Raw genomic sequence first — 26,560 nt, 5'->3', positions numbered from 1 at the left:
GCTCACTTTCCTGGCTGGCCTCTTCAATGAAGGGAGACATTCCCAAACTTAACCTTTTCTGACTACAGAATTCCTCAAATTCATACTAGAAAACACAACCCTGGCGTCTGGGGGCCCAGGTGGAGAACTGACATCAGGGCCAACCCTTGTTTGGGTTATCAGGGTCAGGCCCCCACTGTGGCCATGTTGCATGCCGAAGCAACCCCTATTCCATCTGGAAACCTCTAGCCTTTTAGTTCAGCTGAAGGGCATTGGGATGTATCTGCGGGTCACACTGAGCAGACATTGGTGGTTCTTGTGCCTTCACTGTATGAGGGACTATGACTTAATTTCTTGTCACTTTAGGAAACTATCTCCTCCCTCCTCTCAACACCAAAAATTTCCTTGGTCATACTTAAATAGAAAGGGCTCTGGATGTCTGGAATCAGTTAGACTAGGACCTTCAACGGGTCTCCAGTGAAACTCCAAGGGTGCTAGGAAGAGCTGGTCCTGTGAGAACACGTGCTTTATGGTCCACAAAGCAGTGCACAGAGGGGCTTTAAGACTGCTTTAAAGTTGACTCTCACTTGCATTTTTAATGGGACAGAGCTCATTTGTGAGTCCATAGAAAGTGCCCTTCATGGCATTCTTTGATTTGTACTCCGCAGGCACCAACCTGCACCAATCCATAAAAAGCTGACCCCTGGAAAGACAGCTTATGAGCAGTGGGAGAACTCTTCATATCATGGTGATGAGGCCCTTGTTCAGTGAGAGTAACGGTTTGTCCCTCCTGCTCTGCTGCCCCCGGCCCCGCTCTCGCAGGCCCTGCTAGGAGACAGTGGTGGACAGAACTGGAGCAGTGGAACAACGGATAAATACGGGCGCCTCGACAGGGAGCTTCAGTTGGCCAACTCCCATTTCATCGAAGAGCAGCAGGCACAGCAGCAGGTACCTGAGTGGAGGACAGGGAGGTGGGAGGCCAAGCACCACCCTCCCCACTCCTCTGCCAGCCAGGGCTCTGTTGCTGATGACAGGCAGGATGGGCCAGAGCTAGCCTCACAGCTGCCGGAGTCTACCTGTGTGACGGTTGCTTTCATAAAGGGTGTTGCAGACACCCTTCAGAGCATGACAGTTTCAAGAGAACCAAGCTTGATTAGACCTATTAGGACAAGCAGACCAGACCCCCGCAACTGACAGAGGAGGCCATTGACTTAAAAACACAGCAGCCTCTTCCCCAGCCTCTGCTTCTGTACTCAGCTTTTTGTTCATTTCAACAAAGGCACTTTGAGAAAAATTGAGTCCTTGTTTTTTCATCGAAAATTGTTGTTGGTTCCATTAGATGTAAAAATCGTTGCTTTGGTGGAGGTTAAGGGGTGGAAGGAAAGGTTGATTATATTTGTGTGGTTGCTTTTGATTTGTATTAATTAAAGGAAGCTAATAGTAAAGTGTCTGGGGATTTGAGCATTATCACCCCATCAAAACGATTGGTTCTTAAATACTGTGTTTTATATATACATGCTGATCTTTTTCCATTAGCACATCAGCTTAACCATTTGTCTACTTAAATTGCTATTAACCAAGCAAACTTTTTTTTTTTTCAATGAAAAGTGAGGCTACTGCAGCACAATTAAAAGTAAGTTGTGCTCAGGAGTTGCCTGCAAGGTAGCTTACTGCCGCAGAGCCTCCTCTCACGTGTCCTTGAGGAGGGAGCAAAGGACTCCGTGTGTGTAGTTTTCCCATGTCCAGAGACCTGCTAGACTTTCTCTTACAGTTAAGTTGTGGCCGGCTGTTGCCAATTGAGACCCTGACCCCGGCAGCGGGCTTCCTCTTCCTAAGCATCCCCACGTGTCCGTGGTCACTGCACAGGTGCTTTTGGCCATTGTCTGTCCCTTGCTGGACTTCAGCCAACCAGGGTAAATCTCTCTGGGTGGTTTCAAGCCCCGCTGACTGTTTCACAAGTTGGATCAGCAGGGGATATCAGTAGCTTGACAGCCCAGCCTTTTGAGCAGCGTGTTCTCTGAGGCGGACGGTCTGGTCCTTTGATTTCTGGGCTTTGCTTCTGAATGTGAATTGTCCCGAGTTGGCAAAGAAGCTAGCAGCTGCTCGAGTGCTGGGCTTGGAACCAGGTAAGATGGATTTTAATTGCTTATTTCCCATTTCTCTGGCACCAGCTGATCGTGGAACAGCAGGATGAGCAGTTGGAGCTGGTCTCTGGCAGCATCGGAGTGCTGAAGAACATGTCCCAGCGCATCGGAGGGGAGCTGGAGGAGCAGGCCGTGTGAGTACCGGGATGCCCCTCTCGCCTCAGAGAGGTGAAGGGAAGAGCCATCTTAGGAGACACCTGAAGAGCCTGCCGGTTACATGGCCAGTAAAGCCAAAAGCTGTTTTGTTTCTAGTTGCATCTTTACTCTGTTTTACAGACTAGCCTCTCCAAAAAAGACAAATCCATCAGATACAATTTTCAAGAAGGTTTAGGCAAAGTTATTAGTATTTTTAAACACTTGCAAAAGAGGTACCAATTCCTCTGAACAGCTGACTTCAAGTGTTGTAGTGAATAGGAATGTGAAACTGTTAGGGCTGTGTAAGCTCCATGGAGATTTTTTGTCCCAAAGAGGATAAGACTTAACTTCATCATTGCATGCCTTTCCTGCTATATTAAATGGAACTTTTTGCTCTGTATCTTAAATTTTTATTTTGTTGGAGGGGGGGAAATATAAGTTTAATTCCAACTAATAAAAAAATCTCCTACAATGGAAAAGTCTTCTAGAAAAAAAGCACAAGAAAACATACCTGGATTCGTTTTTCCTTAAGAAAAATCTCCGTTTGCACTCCTGAAGTATGACACCAAAAACAGAATTCTTAAAATATGCTACCTTTGCCATTTCACAAAATATTTTTTCTGGGGGAAAAAAAAAATCTAGTAGGGTATTTCAGAAACTCTCCTACCTTGATTTTGTGTTCAACCTTATGGATTCATTTCTTACAAATTCAAACTGGGCATCTTGTTGTCCTGGGAGGCCCCAGGGTATCCACAAAGCAGCCAAGAGAATAGGCAGGGTCTCTGCCATCAAGGGTTCACTGCTTACTGGGTGGAATGGATATTATAGAAATGGTGCAAGTTGTGAAGGGTAACAGAAGTGGAGAGCTGCCAGTGGGGGGAGTGTGTGGTGCCTTGAGGGCCCTAACAGCCTGAACTGGAGAGCTGACTCAGTCTAAACTCCCTGAGAAGAGAAGAGAGATTTAACTGGGACTGAAGAATGAGTAGAAGGTACCAGATGGGGTGGGAGGAAAGGGTGAGGGGAGGCTCTCCTGGAAGGAAGAGTCCTTATAATGACTTAGAGGTGATATGTGCACACAGCAGAGAGGTTTAGTGTGTCTAGAGCACCGGGGTTGAGAGGGAGGTTACAGGAGTCAAGTCAGGGAGGCAGAGAACAGATCAGGGAAGGCCCCAGAAGCCACAGTAAGGAGTTAGGACTTGTCATTCAAAGGGCGATGGGAAACACAACCCCAGGGAAGGTTGTGTTAGTAATGCCATGGTCAGGTTTATGTTTGGGGGAGATCCGTCCATCTTTGGTTTTGATGGTGAACCACAGTGGAAAAGACTGGAAGCAGGGAGGCCACGTAGGAAGGTGGCAGAACAGGAGCTTAGGTATGCAGCTTAATTGGTCTGAAATGCATTCTTACCCTAAAATTCACTATGCGGATGGGAAAGAACTAATTATTTGAGCAGTTACATTGGTTGGGTAGATGACAGACCCTGGCAGACTTCCAAATAAAGACGGTGAACTGAACACAACCTCTTTATCTCCGTTCCTACTCTGAAGTCCACGAGAACAGTAACAGAGGTTTTTATTTGTATTTAATGGCATAAAATCTATGGGGACATAGAGCTTGGAATAAGAAACAGTGATCTTAACATTTTAGCTCCTGGAAAGCAGAAAGATAAATGGTGAACCTGAGAAAACAGGGTCCTTGGTGAGCAGAGGGGAGAGCCCAGAGCGGTGTGATTCAGGCCCCAGACCCCCAGCTGAGAAGAGCATGTCCTCACTCGTGACAGTGGGAGCCCTGGATGTCGACCTTATCCAACCAGGACACAGTTCTGTTGGAAGGAAGGAAGCGGGAAGAGAAGTGGGAAGGATGCAGAGGTGGGGAATGGAATGGGAGGGCGCTAAGCCCTAGGCTTTCACCGTGCAGAGTCAGCGGGATCCGGACACTGAGCTGCCAGCGTGTAGCTTCAGAAACTGGAGAATGCACCCAGAGAGTAGTGGAGGGGCTGAAAGCGGTGGCCCTCGGGGATGGGGGACAACTGTGGTTTTTTATAAAAGGACTGATTGGCTCTACAAACTATGTATGTGTGTAATTCTAATAAAAATAGGTAAATTAAAAGGAAAAAGTGGGTCTTACACTTAGACCCGTGCTGTCTAGTACAATAGCCACCAGCCCCCACATGGCCATTGAGTACATGAAATGTGGCCAGTCTAAACTAAGAAGGGCCCTGGGTATAAATGCACACCAGTTCTGAAGGCCTTAGTGTGAAAAAATATAAAATTGCATATTGAAATGATAGTTTTTTTTAGGTATATTGGGCTAAATAAAACAGGTTATTAAAATTAATTTCAGCTCCCTTTTTTAAAATGCGGCTACTGAAAAATATGAAGTGGCATAGGAGACTCACATTGCATTTCTTTTGGACAGCACAGAGGTAGGCTAGAAACTTGTTTTTTTTTATTTTGTTGTCCTTTAGTCACTAAGTCATATCTCACTCTCTTTTGACCCCAAGAGCTGTAGCCCACTAGGCTCCTCTGTCCGTGGCATTTCCCAGCCAAGAATCCTGGAGTGGATTGCCATTCCTTCTCCAGGGGGATCTTCCTGGATCAGGGATTGAACCTGTGTCTCCTACATTGGTAGACAGGTTCTTTACCACTGAGCCACCTAAGAAATTTGGTTAGTGCATGGTTAATGAGTGTCCTTGGACTGGAGGTTGGATGACTTACCCGTTTTTGTCTTGAGTAAGAAAGATCTTACACAGCACACACAGGTAGCTCTTGTTTATCAGCATTTGCCCTGTGTGGATAGGTCTGCCAGCTGCGGGGCCAAGATGCTACCAGAATCTAAAATGAGCTAAAAAATGTTTTAATTTGAAAATTCAGGTAAGGGACAAAGGCTTGTTTGTGTAGTTGCCAACATGGGGGATATTTAATGACTGACTTAATGAGGAGTTGGTTGCCTGAATCCTGCAGGGCTCTCGGGTGCCTCTTGTGGGCCCAGACCCAAACCACTCTCTGCCCTTGGTGCTGCCAGAGGAATGAATAAAGCCTTGTTAAGAAGCCCTCTGGTTACTAATTAGTATGTCATATTCTAGCCTCAGGATAATCATATATTAATCCAAAGTTGAATAGTCTGGAATGCTTAGTAATTTATGAAATAAACACTGTTGGTATGAGTATTGTGTTTTCTTTCCTAGCCACACCTTGGGCAGCAAGCAGTGTGAGCCTCAGGGAGCTGGTTCTCTGTGCGTGTAGACGAGGTGCACGGACCTCAGTCCTGAGGCTGCCCAGCTTTATGTTAAAGCATGGGGTGGCTTAAAGCAGATGATGATTTGATCAAAGTCCATTTCTTAACTCACGCTACTATAAAGTGCTTTGTGTGGGGCTTCCCTGGTGGCTCAGACAGTATAGAATCTGCCTGTAGTGCAGGAGACCTGGGTTTGATCCCTGAGTTGGGAAGATCTCCTGGAGAAGGGAATGGCAACCCACTTCAGTATTCTTGCCTGGAGAATTCCATGGACAGAGAAGCCTGGGGGGCTACAATCCATGGGGTCCCAAAGAGTCAGACATGACTGAGCAACAAACACTTTAACTTTCATGGGAACCCTGTTGATAGGATCGCCTGCTTTTACAGATAAGGGTCCCTTGTCCAGAGTAGCAAGTGGCAAAGCCTGGTTGTCTGATTCACACAGCCTTCTTTCTGCTACACTGCACTGCAGCTGAGTTTGTATTATTGTATGTTCAGGTCCCCATTGGCCTTGGCTGCAGTTCTGCAATCTAGAAAGCTCTAAAAAAAATTTGCAGCAAGCTTTTGTTACAGAGGAACCTGACCTGAACTGACTGCAGCCATGACTCCTCATAGTTTTCTTTGCAGAAATATTAACTCAGGTGTTTGATGACAGCTCCAGACTCTGCTGGGGGTGTTGGCTAATACACAGTGTATGTAACTTACTACTTTTTCAGATTTCCAAAATTCCGAACTCAAAAACAGATCTTGTCCCTTGGATAAAAAGATTGGGGGGTCTGAATCCCAATGTTGTCTGTTTGGTGATTGTGAAGACTGAGGCCCAGATCCCAGTAATTTAACTCCATGGCCACTGTATCTGGAGCTGTGCTGAGCAACCTCCTCCTGTGTCTGCTTGTCTTTCTAGCATGCTGGACGATTTCTCTCACGAGTTGGAGAGCACTCAGTCTCGACTGGACAATGTGATGAAGAAACTTGCAAAAGTATCGCACATGACCAGTGGTATGTATGTGCTTAAAGCTCCAGAATTCTTAATTCTAGAGACACAGTCTAGGGGGTGTCTCATGGGTGCGCTTGTTCAGATCCTCTGGCACATTTTTGTTAGACGTTGGGGTCAGGAGATGGAAGACTAGCACACACAGGCCTGGTCTTCGGCTTGTGGCCTTCGCCTGGGAAGAGCCTTCGTGGTCCCCACCGTGCGAGGCTGGTGCTGACGTTTCTTCTGGCGGAGTAACTTTCTTTGCACTTACAAAATCGTTCATTTTCCTTTTTTCCTATTTCCTTACCAAAAGAGGGAATTGGTTTCCCAATTCCCAACTAGTAAGAGCTAGTTACTGTTTCTCCTGGACTGACTTTTCACTGAAAGAAACACCTCTACATTTCAGAAGATGGCCTTGCAGATCTCATTTAAACTGTTTTTATTTGAATCTGTAGTGAACTATTCCAGCAAATTTATACCAGGCAAGGGATGAAGAAGTAACTTTTTTCAAATTGGTTACTGTGTAGGAAGATGAGTGCCAGTGACTGTTTTTTGTTACTACAACCTGTCTTCTCTAAGAGAAATAACATCTTTTTAAATCAGAGAAAATAGAGTATCTTTTTTCCCTCTATTTGGTGGGAGACTCTGGGTGAAGGGAGGGACTGAGACATCCTTCAAGGGCACCTAAGTGTTCTTGAACCAGAGCACCCCCTCCCCCATCAGAACATCCCCTGTGTCTTGACAGCTTTCTTCAGTTGATTTCCTATTGTTACATCTGTATGACATAGTCTAACTGTCCACTCTTGCTTTTTGAGGCAAAATTTAAATACAAGTGTGTATTTGCTTCTCAACTGTTTAACTCATAGTCAAGTTACATAAGACTTCTCTTGGGCTCTGTTTCTTTTATATATAAAAAAATTGGATGACACCTACCTCTCAAGGTCATTGTGAGAAATAAATGAAATAGTAATTAGTGTACAAATGTTTAACAGTGTCTCTCATGTATTAGTACATAGTAAGTGTTTGGGGAAAAAAAGGGGGGGGTAAGACAGGCAGAAGATGGCCATGGGGGGCCAAGGACCTGTTACATCTAAGACAAAGGGAAGCTCCTAGCCAGACTGGTTTCCTTCCTTCTCTCTAGGGCACATATGCTTTGTGCTTCTAGTAGGCTCTTCATTGCCAGCGGCAGGCCCCAGCTCACTTCGTCTTCCACACATCTAGAGGAGTTTTGTGAAGTCCTCTTCCTGCGTATCCCTGTTCTCTCTTCTTCCACCCCTTCCCTCCTCTTTTTTTCTCCTTTAAAAAAAAAAAAAAGCTTTTTACTGAAGTATTATATAACCAGTTTCAACCAGATCTTTCACTAGTGTCTGTATTAGTGGCAAAGTCAAGTAGCTACTTGAGCACCGGTTTTGTTTGGAGAGAACAGTGTAACAAAGATGCACTGTGTCCTTGTCTCCAGCGTTCTGGGAATGAGTAATTTAGAAAAGTACTTGCATTGTGATAAGCCGCTCCGTGTGTATAAATAGCACTGACGTCTGCTCACGCTGTCTTCTACTTAAGTCTGCTCACACTGTCTTCTACTTTTTCTCCCCCCAAAAAAGTTTGGGGAGCAAGTAAGAACTTGAGGTATGTCCTGTCATACCTCAAGAAGGAGAGCCAGGAAACAGAGCACTTACGCTGAAAGGCCCCTGGGTTTGGACAGCTTGCCTGTGGTGTTCATTGTAGTATCTGCTCCCCAAAGAGAGCGATTTCGGGGCCTCCTGCTTGGCTATGCTGGCTTTGATTTGATGACAGGGCAGTTTGGTGTTTGTCTCTGTTCTTCGTAACTTTTGGGAAAGTTCACTGCTTTTCGATCAAGCCTACATACAAAGAAAGAGTAGCGGGACACGCTGGAGTGTGTGATTAGGCAGTTAGTGAATGCCCACATTTCACAGGCCTGCAGAGGCGAGACCCCTGCCCTCCCTGTGCCTGGCTGCTTTCCTGGGCAGAAATCTGCCAGGGTGCCATACTTACTATTTTGAATGACCCAAGAGAGACACTGGTCTTGTCATTCTACCCAAAAGAAGTATGTTCTTTTGAGTGGATACCCAGGTTTTCTTCCCCTCACTTTCCAAAGTTCTGTTGTTCATCTTTTCTCTTTAGGGGAGGAGACTGTTGAGAGCAGGAAAATCCTGCAGAGTCACCTCTGGGGTTCTGCACTGCCCCCCCACCCCCCGCCCCCGCACCTGACTTTCTGAGACAGGTCCAAGCTTGCAAAAAGGCTGGTTAGGACCATTCACTTGGGGTCACAAAAACCCTCGTGGTTAGGACCCACCCCTTCTGGGAGAAGTCCGCTAGGATAACAGCTCCCTGGGTCACCCCGTTCATGCTTCCTAGGAGTAGCTTACACTTCAAAGGGAAGTGGATTTAAAAGCACATTCCTGGATTGTGCTGGCTTGTGTGCTCTTTGATGAAAGCCCCTGTTTAGTGCAGTTTCAGAAGAGAAAGTGATTGGAGGTGGGAGGAGGGCTGGGTAGAGGCTGATGGGAAGCTGGTTCACTATTGGAAGTTCAGGTCTAAGATGGCAGGATGCCTTGGGCAAGGCAGCAAGGAGGTATTTACCTTGACTGTATCATCTTAGAAGAATATAGATTAATCACTTTAATGAGAGGATTTTTAAATTATTGTAAACATTTTTAAGTAGATGAAAGAAGGCTAGATACTTGAGTTTTCTGGACCATTGAAGTGATAGTTAAACAGGTGAATACTGTTATCTGGAGTAGGCAGACTCACCCTCCCCACGCCCTTTGGACTAGTCCTGTCTCAGAAAGGAACAGGTGGACTTGAGGTCTTGATTCTAATCCCACTTGCTCAGTGCGTTTCTAGCATGTGTGATGGGGAGCGCAGTGAGCCACTGGAAAGGCACTTGCTTTACTCACTGTTGGTCGGTGGCAGTTCTGCTGACCGGTTCTAAGACTTTGCTGTCTGCGACATTTACTTTAGTTACATGTTTTATGGACCCAGCATTGCTTTGTGTAAAGTTGTGTGGTCTATTTTCCTAGATTCAGACCTTTTTACAATGTGATTCTCAATAGTAGTGTTGTGCTAAAATCTTTCAAATAAACTTTTGATGAATTGGTAGGGGTACCTTTTTACTTCTACTTAAACAGAACTCTTATCTTACTTCTAGCAGCTGAGCTCCAGTGTCACAGGCTTTAATCTCAGCTTGACCTTTTGTGCAGAATGGCAGGGGTTCTCTGTGGGGAGCCAGCTTGCTCTTCCTACATCTGCCCAAGCAAAGGGCGCATCCTGAGGATGACAGCATCCTGTGCCAAGTGTGGGCCCACAGAGTGTGCGGATACTCGTGTTGCGTGGTCCTCCGGCAGCCCTGTGAGTTAGGGGCGCTCAGCAAGGACTGTGGGGGCCCTGCTCTCATCCGTCCCTCGGGGCCACCGTGCTCTGGGGTCACTTAGATGGGCTCTGGCCACTTTGTTTCCTGCGCCTGTTGTAAATTATGAGTAGGGCAGAAAGCTTCAGAAAAGAATTCCACTTTGACTTAGAGATGTTCATGTCAGTTACTTTAATACTGGTTAAAGCGATCTTTCTTGCCCAGGATGGTATGAAGCCCGTCACACACCCATGATCAGTACAGCTTGCTTTTTCAGCTTTTTTGTTTCCTGAAGTGACCACCAGCAGCTTTCATCTCCTTTCTGTCCTCCCGTCGTGCTCCTTGAGAAAAGACCATGATTATTGTTTAAACGATGTGACTTTGGTGGGACATTAAAGCCGATGAGCTTTGACCTGTAACACCAATGCCAACACCTTTTCCAGGGATGTGATAACCGCCAGCGGAAAGCTGCAGCCTGTAGATCTTAAGAGAGCTGGGACACAAAGCCAGTACTTCTTACGAGGCTGGCTTTCGGGGTACGGGCAGGCCAGGAACAGCAGCGGTCTAGTGCCAGGTGCCCAGGCAAATTGGGGCCTCTCTTTGCCATCATTTGCCCATTCTGTGCCCTTTGCATGCCCAGGTGTTGCCTTAACTGTCCTGTAACTGTGTCCTGGGGAAGGTCAGGTCCTAGGAGCGCTGACCCTCATGTCCTGCCTTCCAGATCGGCGCCAGTGGTGTGCCATCGCAGTCCTCTTCGTGGTCCTGCTCATCGTGCTGATCCTCTTCTTAGTGCTGTGACGGCGGGGCCCCGGCTCGCTTCCTGCTGCACACACACCCCGGGGGACAGGGAGAAGCAGCGCGCGGTGGCCCGCTCCTCGCAACCCTCTCCTGGAAGCACAGCCTGAGCTGACTTTTCTTTCCGTGACCCCACTGTGGAGACAGCGCCTCCAGCCCAGTGTGGGGAGGGCCGGTGGGCAGAGGAAGTCGAGGACTGCACACTCCCGGCTCCCCGGCTCCCATTCTGAGGACAGCTGGCTCTGCTTTGCCTCCCCCGGAATTCACTCCCCCCGGAACTTGCTCCCCCTGGAGGGCCTTCGAGGAATCCAGAAAACTTCGCGGACTCGGCTCATGTTGGCTGACGCTTATTCCATCCATCTTTGGCAGCTCTTTTCTCGCGTTCAGGCTCTTCGCCCCTCAGACGGCTCGCGCTGGCCACTGCAGAAACACCTATGGGGGGTGTGGGTGCCTGGATAGGTCTCGCACCCTGTCGAGGCAGTGCTGTCTCACCCCTGAGAGCTGGTGGTTAGTGGGGACAGAGAGCTCAGAAGCACTTTGTGACAGAAGATGCAGTGGTTGGTTTGCAGGGGTAAGTGCTGGGGTGAAAGTGCTTCTCTAGGCGCTGTTTTTGTGGTAGGAATAACCAGTGGAAAAGAGCGAAAAGCGCTGGGCTTTGGGGCTGCTGGCGACTTGTGGCTTGAATTAAAGGGAGGACGGAGCAGCAGGGCACAGCTGCGGAGGGCGGGTGAGGTCGCTGGGGTCAGGCCCTTGCTGGATTCATGCCACTGTCATACAGCCACCTCCCCAGAGGGGCAACTTGCATTCCTAGGGGACCCTGAAATGAGCGGCTCAGCGGCTCACGTGAGCGGCCTGAGGTCCCAGGGTGGCGTCCGCGGCAGTTCTTTTATTCCAGCAGCACTCCGCCTTGAGGGCTGGGAGTGGTCAGTACATTAATGACACTTACCAGAAACCATAATGTCAAAAAAGGCTAGTTCTGGACCAGATTTTTCTTACCCTGTAATTGCAAGGATGGGTAGGTGAACATGGTTCCTTTTTCCCTGAGACGATGTGGTTTATCATCCATTCAAATAACTGAGCCCTTCCGGATTTAAATGACATGCTTTCATTGGGTTTTAGTTGCTGACCCTGCTGAGACACTATACACTCCAAGCTTCTGGTGACTTTTAAAATGCCTCCAGTGTACATGTGTATATATTTTTATAACTTCCCTGATGAAAACCTAGGATTGAAGTAGCAGCTGAGCCCAGAGCCAGCGTGTGGCCGTGGCAGCTGCCGGTCCCTCCCCACCATCTCTCTCTGCACTTGTGAAGCAGCATCTGGGCAGAATTCTGGCTTCGACTCCCGTCTCCTCATATTTCGGGGTCCATTCCTCAGCACACTAACTTTTTTTTCCCCCTTGTTTTGTTTGTATCTTGTTTTTTTGTTTGTGTCGAGCTTCTGTTTTCCCTTTTTGGTGTGTGTGATTTGCAATGATGTACTTGCCCAGCTAACTCTTGAATTGCACTTTGGAATAAATTCTCATAACAATTTTTTAAAGAAGGGTATTTTCTCATGTTTAGGATCATGGTAGGTCAGGAAATCTGCCTGTGGATGAAAAGCTGAAAGCAGGTTTATAGAATTAAAAGGGTGGTTGACATCCACGTTTACACTCCACTCTACTTGATATGTAAGTTATTTCTTTTCAAATTAGGGAAAAAAGTGATTTTTACAAATGGCTTCAGATATAGGGTACTAGATTACTTTTCCAAGTTTTGAGCTTGTTAAAATAGTCTCCTACAAGCCAAAGACACAGCTGGTCCTTAAAATGTCTTGGTTAAACATCCATGTGGACCTTGTCTCAGTACTGTGATTCCTCATCTTCCGTGTTACACAAAGCAACCCCTTCTTGATGAATTACACGACTGCCCTGTTTAAATGCCATACTGTTCTCCGGGTGTTACCAGATTGACCATGTCCTTCGAAACTGACATCATGTCTGCAGGGCCTGTTGGGAACACGCTGGTCATTAGTAAGATTCTCCCCAGGCTTCAGGGACCAAGTTTTGTGATACCGAGGCTTAACTACTAACTGTTTGGGGATATTAAGAGTTGGCAAACTTGCTCATTTAAGGTGTTTGCTAGACTGTGGCTGTTGCAGACCAGACTGAAGAGGAAAATATTTAGAAAGTTTACTTAAAATCCGGGCAGTGCAGCATTCTCCCTGTCTTTCTGACCTTGGAGGAGCTGTTCTCTGATAGGCCACCTCTTAATGTGTTTGTCGGACACACAGCCCCAGGTGACCTGATCCTGGGTCTGACCCTGGCTGTTATATATCAGGACTGGGCAGTCACTGCAGACCAATGTTCATTTGAAGGCTCCCCAGTGAAATTCCAGACTGTGGCAGACAGAGCATGCCAGGGGCTTAGATTCATTTCTAAGGATAAATGTTTCCTCATCAGTGACCTAATGCTGTGAGTTCCTTGCAGTGGTCCACTGACCCTGAGTGGCAGAATGGGGGTGGAGCAGATGCCCACAATACCTCCATGAGGCTCAAAGGCACTTCCAGTAGCCATGGGGCCTTTCCCCTCCTCAGCATGTACTTCATCCGTACTCATCATTGCTAAAAAAGCTGGCAGGATATGATGGATAACAGAAAGAGCTCAATTTCTGTTTATTGGAAGAACATTTTACTGATCAATTGGTTGGGCAGGGTGGGTAGAATGGGGGAGTGATCAACTGAAAGAATTTGCCAGAGCAGGAATCCAGCTGGGAAACCAAAACACCTTTAGTTCCTTGTCCTGGTTTTTGATCTTGTCTTTGTGTGAACTGTGAAAAATCACAAACGCGCTCTGTATGCTGCTACTGCGTGGCAATTGGATGTCACAGCATGTGTGTTACATGAGGCTCTTCACGCCAGAGCTGGGGGAGAAGCTTGGTAACTTGCCCATTATTCTCTGCTTTTAGCCAGAGTTAGACAGACTGATGGGTCTGGTAGCCAACGACTTGGCAACTTCCACTCCTTCTCACCTCGTGAGATTAAGGGCTGCGAAGAGAAACGCAGCCTTAACTCCAGCAGAAATCTGTCTCTCTGAAGCATTTTACCTTCTGTAAGTGAAAGTGGCGGAGCCAAGATTTTTCTTTTGGTTATTTCCCTGGCTGTCAAGTGAGACCATTACCACCTTTCTCGAGAATTCATAGCATCCGAAGATCTAAAACCAACTGATAAATACGAGTTGCTTTTCCACGCTGGAATTTGAACCATTTGGTGTTACCTTGTACACAGGACAAATTTGTAAACAAAATTCGGACTGTCTAGAAAGCTAAAGTTCTAAAATGTGGAACACAGTACTGCCAGTGCTCCCTCTTTGTCTTCCTCTCACTGGCATTTCTCCCCCTTCCAGGTTTTTTTAAGGAAAAAAAAAATTTTTTTTAAGACTGTTCTTTGTCTATCAAGTGCAGAGAGAGGGTGAAGCCACAAGGCCCGTAGTCAGGCAGCCCCGTGCCTGAGCACAGTGCGTGAGTATGGGGCCCAGGGTAGGACCCTGCAGCCTCCCCCTCCCAGCCTTTATGTCTCTGGGGCAGCAGCGGGGGGCACTCCCGGCAGGAGGAGGTAGCCTTTCTGCCCCATCTGGTTACCTGTACCCAGCTCCCAGCCTGTGCTGAAACCAAGGAGCTCCTTTGGTCTGCCTGATAATGCTCCCAGGGAGACTGCTGACTGCTATCGGCTGTTGAGTCCAGAAACCCAGGAAAGTTCTGAGTCGAGAGAACAGCCTTCAGAACAGCCCTGCTGTGAACCTGGAGGCCAAAGCTCCAAGCTAGCCGACTTCTGGGATGTTAGCATCCTTAACAGTAGACTCAGAAGGACTTTGTCACTTAGCTCAGCCCTCATGTTTTGAGAGAGGACACACTTTCAGCTCCCTCAACAGACACAGGAGTCACTGGGTGGGTTGCAGTCCAGACTTGGCACAGGGAGCCCACCCACTGTCTGGGACAGGCTGACCTCAGTGATGGGACGTAGGCTTGTAGTGACCTGTGCTCCCCACTGAGCTCAGCCACTTGACATCTTTTGCTTTTGGGTGAACACGAGGCTCTGAATGTTACAGTGGCGCTCTGGTCGTGTTGCTGTGATGTCCGTGGGTGGCAAGTTCTTTGTTAGGTGATATTACCGTCTCTTTACTAGGACAGACACTTGGGGAGGTGAGAAAGAAAGGACAAGAACTTGGCTTCCCTCTGATACAAGCTAACGTGTTGGTGCCGTTTTCCTTCGCATGTGACCTGTGTCCAGAAATGCCCTTCCCCGAGGCCGTGCGGGGAACTGTGCTTAGCATCCAGGCGCCTGCCCTGCTGCTTGGGCTTCACACGAACATTTCATGGTCCTGACCCTTTGTGACAGTGTATTTTGCCTTTTTTCTTTTTTTCTTAAAAGTTACGACTTATCCAACCTGAAGCCACTTGATTATCCGGAGGGTATTAGAAGCAAGACCACCCAGCTTCGTTGTCTGCAGTTGTTGCAGGCTTGTTCCCTGGCGGCAGCCCAGCGCCCTGCTCCAGCCCAGCTTTCTGGCAGCCCTGGGGGTGGGACCAGATTCAGGGAGGTTCTTTTCCTGCTCTGCAGAAAGTAGGTTTTGGCTGAGACTGGGCTACTGAATGGGAATTGTGACCCCACGGTTGGTCGGTTCCGGGACAGGCAGCTGTCCTAATCCTCAGGAAAATAGTGTGAGTGTACCCTGTTGTCTGTGCGGGGTGAGGGGAGGCCAGGCAGGTGTCCCACTAATAAGGCACTGGAACTGCTTGCGAGCATCACGTGATGACGTCCTGACTGACCCGGGCTGGGAGAACGCCCAGGGCTGGGGGCGGCCTGGCAACCAGGAGAGGGCTAAAGCAAGCAAGCTGTAAATGATGATGGATTCGGGTTTTGTAAGTGGAAATATGCTTCCACTGGCTCACTTGTAATCAGAAATTAGTGTAATTAAAAGTTGTGTAATACATGGCAATGCTCAGCAGGACTAAACCGTTGTTTTTTTTCTCTTTCAAGGATAAATAACCTTAAAGCATTTTATTTTTAATTAGCTAGAGGTACAAATGAAAGAAGTGAGATCAGTGATTAGAAATGCAAAAGCCGTGGTGATTTCCAGATGGTGCTTCCGCCCCAGCCCCACCACCCCAGGAGAACAGTGTCAGAGCCCGGGGCCAGCATTTCCAGCCTCGCTGTAGGTAGGTCTCGCTTCCTCTACGCAGTAGCTCAGCAAGTGTGGAGTGGGACCAGCGGGTTGCATCCCCTGGGGACTTGCTCGAAATGCAGATTCTCGGGCCCCACCCCAGACCCACAGACTTGGATGGGGCCAGTGGGCTGTTCATCAAGCCCTCCAGGGGATTCTGATGCCCACCCAAGTGTGAGAACCACTGCTCCCTGCATTGTGGAATTTAGGCTGCAGTAAACCACCGCTGTTGTAAAGTAAAACAGCTTCATGGCCTTGATTCTAATCCTGACCTTAAAATTTGATGACACAATAAACTTGAAAACTTTTGAAAAATACTTGTGTTTAAAAAAGCCTCCACTAGCCATCCTTAAAAGTGATATTTTTACACCCAGAAGTTTATCAGTAAAGTTTCTTACTTCTACTCTTGAAGTCATGTTACAGCTGTACAAAGAATACTGTTCAGTATTAAAGAGAAATGGAGAGACCATGAACTTTGTCCTGGTTTTTGATTTGGTTGGTTTTTATTTTTAGTTCTTTTCAGACCAAAACACAGCTGCCTCTCCTCCTCCTGCTCGCACTAATAAACATGAACCTGTGCATATGGCTGGGGTAGGAAAAGTTTGTGGCTGGTGTGAGATGTGAGTTCTAAATTGTTTTCTCTGGCTGAGTAAGTTATATATGAATTCTTAAACCCCCAGCCAGTCTACTGTGCATTCATACAGCACCGTTTCAGTTGGGATGAGGCACCTGGGGGTCAGAGAGACTATAACACAAAGGAATCGAGTCCCCAACTTGCCCTTCACTGAAGTGTTGGCATACAAAAATATTGCCCATGCCAGTTGGTAGTCAGAAGAGCTTGCCTTGAGCTCTGTGGGACAAGGTCAGGCTGTGTGAGCTCATGAAGGACGGGGTCTTCACTTCTTTTGCATCATCGTCCTCAGATTGAGCACGTTCTGTGTATGTGCCAGGCACTGTTCTAGTACCTTCTGTTAACGCATCTAGTACTGGAAATGCCTGTTTGAACTGGAGAAATTTCCTCATTTAGTCTTACCTCAAATCTGCACATGAGGAAATCTGGACACGAGTAGTCTCTCAAGGTCCGTCCACAGCTGGTGAGGGGCAGAGCCGTGTACGTGTCCCCCACACCTTGCTCGGAAGTTGGCCCAGCAGTGCTTCCCGAGTCCTCAGCCTCATGACCCCCTGACCTGATAACTAGAAGGGGCAGAGGCGAGTCAACATACAGCCTTACTAGAGGAGCGCCTGCTTATTGACGGTTACAGCAACTGTTTCCCGGGGAGGAAATCGGTCTACGTATCTCCTGATAAAGCCGATCACCTCCCCACAGCTGGGGACAACATGGACCCCATGGCGTGGACCGAGGGGAGACGCACATCCCCACGGCCGAGAGGTCCTCTTCCCCCAGCACCTTGACCCCACTCCCAGCTCTGCTGCTGTTCCAGAGGTCCCACTGGCCGCAAGTCCTACACAAAACTCACACTGGGAATGTTAAAAGGCAACGCTAGAGGCACAAACGGAAGCCCCAGGAAGGGCAGACCATCTGTGCCACCACGGTGTCTTCACTGTCGAAGAGGACACATTTCAAAGTGTGCCCCATCCTCGGAACGTCCCGGGTGCCAGCTGTCTGGGAATAGGGTTCCCCTCCACCCCCCGCACAGGGTGCTGGCAGCCAGAACGCAGCAGTGGTTCCTGTTTGGTACAGGCAGAGCCTGAGCACAAACATCCCCACCACCACCTCTCAGGGAGGGAGTGATGGGCTCCAGCAGTCACCCAGGACTGGAACGTGGACTCCCAAAGCCAGCCTCTCTGACCTCTGCAGGGCCGCTTCCTCCCTCCCAGTCTCTGTCCACCCTGAAGTGCACCATTAAATGGCTCTGTCTCCATTCACAAAAGCTCACAAGATTGGGCAGCCTTCCAGAAGGATCATCAACTCTTCCAGGAGAGCAAACTTCCAAAATTTTTTATCTCATTAGTAGCTAATAAAGCTAATACTTTTGGCCAATATTTGATGATAATCTGGTACGCCAGCTGGTCTTTGACCAAGGCCTGAGGGACATGACCAAGGCCTGAGGGACTGTTTCTGTTTATTCTCATAACCCCATGAGGGAAATACTGTTGAGGCCCATTTTAATGTCTGAAAACTGTGGCGTAGAGCAATTACGAATCTTCCCCAAGATTACAACCATTGTATGATAGGATGGGAATCAAGTTCTGACATGATGCAGCCTTTCTGAGGAGTCACTATCTAGGTTTCAGGGGTGGTGAGCAGATGTTTCTCTCACCAAGCCATTGTTCTAACCGGAGAAACAGGTAAAACTGAGGAGAGGAAGAAGGCTCAAATACGTTGCAGCACAAGTAAGCAGCAGGTGAAAGCACTGGACTAGAAGTGCCGAAGATGGTGATGATGGACACCCGCCACCTTGAACTTGACCATAACTCAAACCCCATAAGCCTACTGCAGAGTTCAAGAAACCTGGTCAAGGACCTCAGGCAGGTCAGCCTTGCTGATAAAATGTTCTGAAGCTTTTGTTCCTTTGGCTGGAAATGTGTAAAAAAATAGGGGAGCCAAGCTCATATAAACTCAGAAAGGCCTGGAGACAGGCTGAGGAGCACAGGATGAGAAAGCTGTGGCATCCAAAGGTCACCATGAGCCCCATGGCTGCCAGCGCTCCTTGTTCCTGAGACAACACTGAGCTGGGAGGGAAGCTGGTGAGTCTGGGACTGCCTCTCCTGGGAGGCCTTTCTGCTCACCAGGTGCAATGGGGCCACCTGCCTGGGGCTACCATCGTAGCCCTTGGCACACTGGTTTGTCTCTAAGCACAGCTGTAGCTGCTTCCACCCTGGGCATCCCAAGGACAGGGAAGGCCTCTCCCCGGTGCCCGGCATTGGGCCAGACCCCTAAGGGCAGCTTCACACTGTGAGTTGGGGCCCGAGTCCAGATTGCAGAAGGGCAAGACAAAGGCAGGCCCAGCAGGCAGCTGGGCATCCAATGGAGAGCCCGGATACCCTCCAGGCCTGGCAGGACAGCTGTTAAGGCCTGGCTCTGTGGGCAGAGTGTCAGAGCCAATTGCAGCAGCCCCTTCCTCGGCACCCAGCACTGCGACCTGGCCAAACCCCAGCCTGAGAGCTGGGCAGAGCTGCCTGCCAAGGAAGGCTGTTGCCATTTTCAAGCAGGTGCTCTGGCTGTCTAGAAGAAAGGGAAACTTCAGAGAGGATGATGGAGAGGGAGGGAAGGAAGGGGATCAGGTGACAGCCTGTGGGGGGAAGTGGGCAGATGAACCAGGGAAGTCCAGTTGTTGCCAGGTAAGTTTGGTGGAGGATAAAGAAGCAGTTCCATGGGGAAAGAACCGCAAGGAAGAGCCCTTGAGATGAGATTCTACAGGAGTTAAGCAGAGGGGGCCATAGTCAGCATGCAGGGGTTGAAACTGAGCAGGACCTAGTGGGGCTGCTGGACATGGAAGCCTTTCTGTCCCCCTTTTCTTGTTTGTAGGGAACGGACTCCAGCCTCCATGCCCTTCCCTGAGTTCCAAAGGGCAGATTCGAATAGTTGGTAATCAGGGAAGAAATGGAAGAGACACAAGGAGAAACAGTCAAGAAACAGTTGTGCAGCCTTGCAGCAGGGTCCTGGTTCCTTCTCAAGGGATACACATAACAGTATCTTTGGCTAAGTGTGTGAGTCTCTTAGTCATGTCTGACTCTGTGATCTCATGGACTGTTGCTTGCCTGACTCCTTTTCCTTGCAATTCTCCAGGCAAGAATACTGGAGTGGGTAGCTATTCCCTTCTCTGGAGGATCTTTTTGACCCAGGGATCAAACCTGGGTCTCCCGCACTGCAGGTGGATCCTTTACTGACCGAGTGACCAGGGAAACCCATTTTGACTAAGACTCCCAACAAATGAAAGATGTTAGCATTCTTCATTCCAGAGAAGACCACCTGAGGCTGGATTGAAGGAACCAGAGAAGCTCATCCTGAGATTACCTGGGACCAGATTAAAGGAGTGCAGGCCCTGGACACACCCTAGTCTTATCAACAATCCCATCCTTGAGCCATTACTATAAAACTCCGCACCAGATCCTTCCAGGTTGGCACACACAGTTTTCAAAGAAAGAAGCCTGCTGTGTCTCCCATTGCTTAGCAAAGCAATAAAGCTATTCTTTTCTCAGTTCAGTTCAGTCCCTCAGTTGTGTCTGACTCTTTACGACCCCCTGGACTACAGCATTCTTTTCTACGTCACCCAAAAATTCTGTCTACAGATTTGACACTGGTGCACAAGTTTTCGGCATCAGTGTCATGGAATGCTTCTGCGGGTGGACACGTCTAACATATTTGAAGGCTGTCTGGGGTCCACGGGTGGACAGGGGGGAGACTGCCCCAACAAAGACACATAAATAAGATAAATGGGTGGATGTGAGTGTGTGGAGTTGGGATGCAGTGGAACCAAGAAACCAGCAACTGAAGTTTGAAGCTCAAGCCAAAAACTGCCCTTGTGGGAATCCTGCTGCCGGTGGTCAGCTTGGAGGACCAGGAAGCCCTGTCCCGTCACGGTGCCCCACCCCGGGTGCAGGCCTCCTCAAGGTGACGGATGTGGGAGCAAGGATGCCTCTGCTCTCAGGGGCCGGGCGCATTCACACCCGCCCTCAGGCCAGGTTTCAGCAGCTCCTAAGTTGGGCAGCGCTGGGCCCTGAGGGCAGAATGGAGGGGCCAGCCTACCAGCCTTAGCCCCAAAGATGGTTCTATGCCACCCTCAGAGCAGAACACGCTTCAGATTACAGCTCTGGGACACACACGTCTTAAAGGCATTTTCCATACAGAACCTAACCTTGCCTTGTGTGAAGCACTGTTAATTATTTTTTAATGCTGGTCCTTCTTTAAAATATCTTATGACCCACTAGTAGAGGCCTGCAGTTCAGAAACACTGTTCTGTAAAATGATTTGCCCGCCCTACTCCCTTCCCCACACCAGGAGGTGGGAGCATCAGCTCCATTTCCCTGAAGGAAAACTGAAGCCAAACCCCCCAGGCCTGCCATAGTGAAGGTCATTGCAGCGCTGGGCCTCAAGAGCTGATCACAGGCTCCAGGGATTGGGGGTGGGGGTCTGGTGGGGTGGGAGGGTGGCTCGGGGACCTCCAGAGGTGAGCCTCATAGGATCGCAGAAGGGCAGACGCAGGCTGGGAGTTGCAGAGGGCCGGGTTCAAATCCTACCTCTGTTAATTACTTGCTGTGTGACCTTGGATAAGTAACTTAACCTCTGAGTCTGGGACTCCTAATTTGCAACTCGGAGATGAGTAGTCCCTCCCTCGCTGAGTCACTGTAGGGATTCAGGATTGTGACCTTCCTGTCCCCAGCAGAGCTCTGGGGTATTTGAGGAGCAGGCCGAACAGGGTGGCGGACGACACAGTGACTGCACGTCCCTGGATTCCCAGGTCCACCTTGGTTTCCAAAATGCGACTGGGGCCTGCCGTTCCTCCACGTGAGAGCGCTTGAGGCACTGCGCGCACCGGGTCCCCACGCCCGCGCCCCGACACGCGTGCCGCCCGGCCTCACCTCGCTCCCCTCGCCACCGGCTCCAGCTCGTCCCCCTGCCGCGCCGCCAACGCCGGGCGCGGTCCCCGGGCAGCTCCCCAGGCTGCCCTCTTCCCCCTTCTCCCGTCCCCAAAGGTGCGCTCCTCGAGGATAAAGCGGGCACCAAGCCGAGCGTCCCAGCTGTGCGGGCTACGGGGCATGTAAAACCCCCAAGACCCCAGTCCCGTCAGACTCCAGGCTCCAGCCCTCCCGCGGTCTAAGCGCGCCCCGACCTGCTGGACCTCCCCGAGGGGACAGCGCCCGGGCCCTTCCCCGGCCCCACGGAGGCGAGGACCGGGCGGCGCCGAGACGCGGGAGGCGGGGGCGCTGACCGAGGCAGGCGGCCCGGAGAGCGGCCGGCCCCATCCTCCTGCCGGCGCGACCGGGGCCTCCGGGGCCGCCGAGGGGCGGGGAGGGCCGACCGGACTTGCCGGCGGCGCCGTAGGCTTCCCTCATGGCTCAGTCGGTGAAGAATCTGCCTGCAATGCAGGAGACCCGGGTTTGATTCCTGGGTCGGTAAGATCCCCTGGAGGAGGAAATGGCAACCCACTCCAGTATTCTTGCCTGGAGAATCCCATGGACAGAGGAGCCTGGCGGGCTACAGTCCATGGGGACGCAAGAGTCGGACACGACTGAGCGACTAAACCACCACCACCACCTGGAAAAAAGTAGCCAAGAGGGGAAGGCTTGGTGGGCGCCCTCCACAGACCTCGGACCTCAAGCCGGAGACACCCAGCAGCGCTCTGCCGAGGAGACGCGCTCTCGCCCCACCAGTATCGAGGAAAGGCGATCCTAAAATAAAAAGTCCAAATCGGCATCCTTCCTCTACAGACCTGCCAGACCAGCTCAACACCCGCGGCTTTGGCGGGGGCTCCGAGGTTGCCATCGCACCTGAACAGGCTCCTGGCTGTCCTAAGGATATTGACACGCCCGAAGCCAAAGCCGGGGCCATTTTCTGTTCTGTGTGGTCGCAGTGTCAGATGCCCACCTGTACAAAGAGACGTCTGGACACACAGCTTACACAGCCACCGGAGGGACAGAGGGCAGATTCAGGAGAAATCCATACTTTTGAACATGCTGCTTATTTTCTGTGCCTGAACATCTTTTCCTTTACCTTCCTGGGAGTTCTTCCTCTTAAGAGCCTTTCCTCCCGCTTCTTAAGCAGGCCTCCCCTAGCCAATCTCAGATCATTGCCAGCTTCTCTACCCTAGGGCGAACCAGATGCCTCCTCTCTGCACCATCAGGCCAGGTGGGGATGCCTGAGTCTTCCCCTAGCCTCTGGCCAGATAAGGTGGAGCCCATCTTTCTCATCTCTCGGAGCTCCTGCATGGCCCATGGCCTAGCTCCTAGTTAACACAAGGGCTTCCCTGGTGGTTCAGCTGGTAAAGAATCTGCCTGCAATTTAGGACACCCAAGTTCAATCCCTGGGTTGGGAAGATCCCCTGGAGAAGGGAATGGCAACCCCCTCCAGTATTCTTGCCTGGAGAATTCCATGCACAGAGGAGCCTGGCAGGCTACAGTCCATAGGGTCGCAATGAGTCAGACACGTCTGCGCGACTAACACTTTCTAAATAAGAAGGTTCTGATGGCCCTGTGGGAGGGGTGGATGCCGCAGCGCTGGACCTAGCTTTCCAGGTCAGCAGTTCCCCAGGCAGAGCAGATGGGGAAGGTCAGACAGGAGGCCGGAGAATCCAAAGCCCCCTCCTACCCACACAAGTCGGGGCCCAGCATCGCTTTACTCCAGGAGGGAGCACCCTCAGCCTCCATGGAATTACAGTAAAGCAGGTCTACTTCACACACAGCCCACAGAGCCTCCCTCCCTCCTCCTTCCATCCAGCCTTATTTTGGCATGGGGGACGGGGGGAGGGGGCAGCAGTAGAAGAGTGGGCCCCCAGTCAGAGTACTAGGTCTGAACGGCCTGTCATCACTGCTGAACTTGGTTCTCCATCTGTGTAAAAGAAGACACTAGATGGGACATCCCTGGCAGGACTAGTTTAAGGATGAAATAAGATGTGTTAGAAGCCTGACCCCGCATCTGGGATCTAACAGATGCAGCTGTTCAGGGCTCCTTAGAAACCTTCCCCTACTCAGTCCCAGCCCAAGCACCCTACTTCCCAGCTGGGGCTGAAGAGGCATGTTATTCTGGTTATCCTCACCAGACAGAGAAAACAGCGGGTCTTTTTGCCTCTAGAAGCATCTTTCAACGTGAAATTTCCTCAAAGTCTTATGAACACAAGGCCACGAGTTGGGGTGCAGGAGATGCCAGGGTTTCCCCACTCCTGTAGTTCCTGTTTTGGGGCTATTTCAGCTGTGGGGGGCCCTGGGCTGGTGTCTGAGTTATCCCAGGGCCCTCTTCACACCTGGAAGACCCCAGTAGTTGTTCCACTGATCCTGCTGCTCAACCCCATCACCCTGACCCCAGGCCAGCACAGCCTCCCCAGCCTGCAGTGCCGGGGGCTCTGGGAGCTGTCCTTCCCCCCTAGCCTCCAGGGAAGTAAAGAGGGGTTTTAACTGGCTGCTGCTGCTAAGGCCCTGGGAGAGGAGAACACTCACCGCCCCCACACATAGGACTGCCTGACCTCCCCTGCAGCTGCCCGTCATCTTTCTCTCAGGCCACATGTCTCCTGGGAAAGCTCACTCACCACACACACACACACACACACACACACACACACACACGACTGCCTGACCTCCCCTCCACTGCCCGTCATCTTTCTCTCAGGCCACATGTCTCCTGGGAAAGCTCACCACACACACACACACACACACAGACTGCCTGACCTCCCCTCCACTGCCCGTCATCTTTCTCTCAGGCCACATGTCTCCTGGGAAAGCTCACTCACCACACACACACACACACACACACACAGACTGCCTGACCTCCCCTCCACTGCCCGTCATCTTTCTCTCAGGCCACATGTCTCCTGGGAAAGCTCACCACACACACACACACACACACACACACACACACACACGACTGCCTGACCTCCCCTCCACTGCCCGTCATCTTTCTCTCAGGCCTCAAGTCTCCTTCAGCAACCGTGCCTGCTAAGAGCTGCAGCCACACACACGGTAACCTGATTCTGCAGTGTTCTCACCACAGCCTGCCCCCAGCAGCCCGGGGCTGCCCATCCCAACTGATCCCATCTGAGGACCCTTAGCTCCAGTCTGTCTCCTGCTCCTAAATGCACCTTGCCCAGGGCTCCTCTTCCAGCCAAAGAGCGACCTCTGGAGGCTTCCACCTCAACTCTGGCATCACCCCAACCCCAGAGGCCTCCCCGGCCCCTGCCTCTGGCATGCCAACACAGCCCACTGCCATGCCTGTGTCCTCCTTCCCCCTCCCCCCAGGCCCCTGCCAGGCTAGTGAAGGTCAAGTGAACACATCAGCCCAAAATTTAGCGACTCAAGAGTGGGAGACGTTTCGGTTTTGCTTTTTAATAATTTAAGACTACTTCCAGAGAGTCCCAACACTTTGGGCCATGGAAGAGCCAGATGGGATGGCCCCTCCCTCTGCTCGCATGCCCTGCTATCTCCCTGCCAGCGACCCACCCACAGCTGCCCTCAGGGAGTCTGGGCTGAGAGCTTGTGGCTGGAGACAGCCTGGCACCAGCTGCAGCCTTGTCCAAGGCCCCAGGAGAAGGAAGACAGAGCCCCTCACGGCCAGGCTGCAGCGGCTCCAGTCTCACTCTGGGCGGGAGCAGAGGTCAGGGCGGTGTGGGGCAGGGCTGCTCTGGTCAGTCCCACTGGCTACAGCAGCACTTCCCTGAAGTTGGTCTCGGTTTCATTTTGTTCCTTCAACCTCGTATATCATAAAGATTTCCCAGAAATCCTTAATATTCTGACTACCAGATAACATCTCTCAGCTGTTCTCACACCAGACACATGTTGGTTTGGGATATATGGTCCATGGCTGTAAGGCTGTGACTCCCGGACACTTGGTCCATTTTTGGAAAAAGAGCAAAGGCGTCAGATGGGAGCTGGGAGAAATGAGACCAAAAAAGGCAGGCTCAAGGCCAATACGGCCAAGTACTTTCTTTGGCTCTGGAGTGAGAGGAGCTCGGGGAGCCCCTGACTGTGGGACGACGGGGCCTGGGGGTAAGGCGATGCTGCTTGGGGACCAACCGAAGGACCCACCGAATCTCTCTCCTCCTGCTGGCAACAAAGGTGCCAGAAGACGGTGACCCCACCTCAGGCCCTTCAGGGTGGGAGACCCATTCCCTTCCCTGCTTCTGCATAAATTAACATCCTTAAACAAAACACACAAACAGGCTCCTTCCCTCTGCAAGGACGGTCAGTCACAGAAGCCTGACCGAGGCCCGAGGGGTTGCACGCCACCGTGTTCATTTTCAGTAGACAAAACAGCTTTGTGTAGCACATTCCCAGCCACCCCCGGGGGCGGTTCGGGGTTTCCATCGGGCGGGGGGTGGGGGGGTGGGGGGGCGGTGGTGTGGTAACAGTGAGAGGCAAGGCACCTCTGTGTCACCGTGGGACAGGCCTCTGCCTCAGCACCCGGATCGACAAGTTCTCCGCGTGGGCCAGGAGCTCCCTCACGTGAGCCAAGCCCAGCCCTGCAACCTTGGCCCCGTTCACCTCCAGGATCTCATCCCCCACCCCCAGCAGCCCCGAGTAGAGCTTGGCTGTGCTCTCGTCAGCCATCTCCTGCACGTAGAACCCTGCAAAGGAAAACAGGAGAGTTAACGCAGGAAACCCAAACCGAAGACACGCAGCTCTGTGGAATGCCGACCAGGTGGGTGGCGCTGGGGGGTGCGTGGAGGGGAGGCAGGGGCTTATACAAGGTGCTTCACGCATGCACGCACGCACACTCATTATTCCACTTCACAACCACAACTCCCTTTATAATAGATACAGCAGGCCCGCCTCCACTTCATTTTTCCTTTTTTCTCTTTTAAAATGCCCCTAATACAAATAATGCCTTAAGCTGTTATTATTCATGTATACCTCAGTGTGAATGAGCTAATCTTATCTTTTTCTGGGAGAAGCCTTGGTTATAAAATAAGGAAACTGTTAAGACCTACAACATGCCCGGCACTGCTCTAGGTGGGGATTCACAAATAAGACCCACCTGCTCCCTTCAAGTAGCTGGGGGTGGATGGTATCACTGGAGCCGCAAACAAATCAAAGTGTTAGTCACTCAGCCATGTCCAGC

General features: G+C 50.6%; 2 protein-coding genes across 8 annotated transcripts in view; one reads left to right on the top strand and one right to left on the bottom strand.

Moving 5' to 3' along the window:
- The window catches only part of STX6 (syntaxin 6), a 50,573-nt gene extending 34,269 nt beyond the window's left edge, over window positions 1-16,304 (top strand). For both annotated transcript variants that reach the window (XM_061383390.1, XM_061383391.1), the window contains 4 exons: window positions 802-927; window positions 2,151-2,257; window positions 6,398-6,492; window positions 10,558-16,304. In XM_061383390.1, the coding sequence (XP_061239374.1) occupies window positions 802-927; window positions 2,151-2,257; window positions 6,398-6,492; window positions 10,558-10,634 (405 nt within the window). In that variant the 3' untranslated portion in view covers window positions 10,635-16,304. The remainder of the gene's footprint in view (window positions 1-801; window positions 928-2,150; window positions 2,258-6,397; window positions 6,493-10,557) is intronic.
- An 8,504-nt stretch (window positions 16,305-24,808) lies between these two features.
- KIAA1614 (KIAA1614 ortholog) overlaps window positions 24,809-26,560 on the bottom strand; it is a 44,167-nt gene continuing 42,415 nt past the window's right edge. For all 6 annotated transcript variants that reach the window (XM_061383387.1, XM_061383385.1, XM_061383388.1 and 3 more), the window contains one exon: window positions 24,809-26,066. In XM_061383387.1, coding sequence (XP_061239371.1) covers window positions 25,873-26,066 — 194 coding nt within the window. In that variant the 3' untranslated portion in view covers window positions 24,809-25,872. The remainder of the gene's footprint in view (window positions 26,067-26,560) is intronic.

This window comes from Bos javanicus, chromosome 16 (genome assembly GCF_032452875.1).
Source record: "Bos javanicus breed banteng chromosome 16, ARS-OSU_banteng_1.0, whole genome shotgun sequence".
Taxonomy (NCBI): Eukaryota; Metazoa; Chordata; class Mammalia; order Artiodactyla; family Bovidae; genus Bos; species Bos javanicus.
Note: the sequence above shows the minus strand (reverse complement) of the source record. Positions and strands in the feature narration are given on the sequence as shown.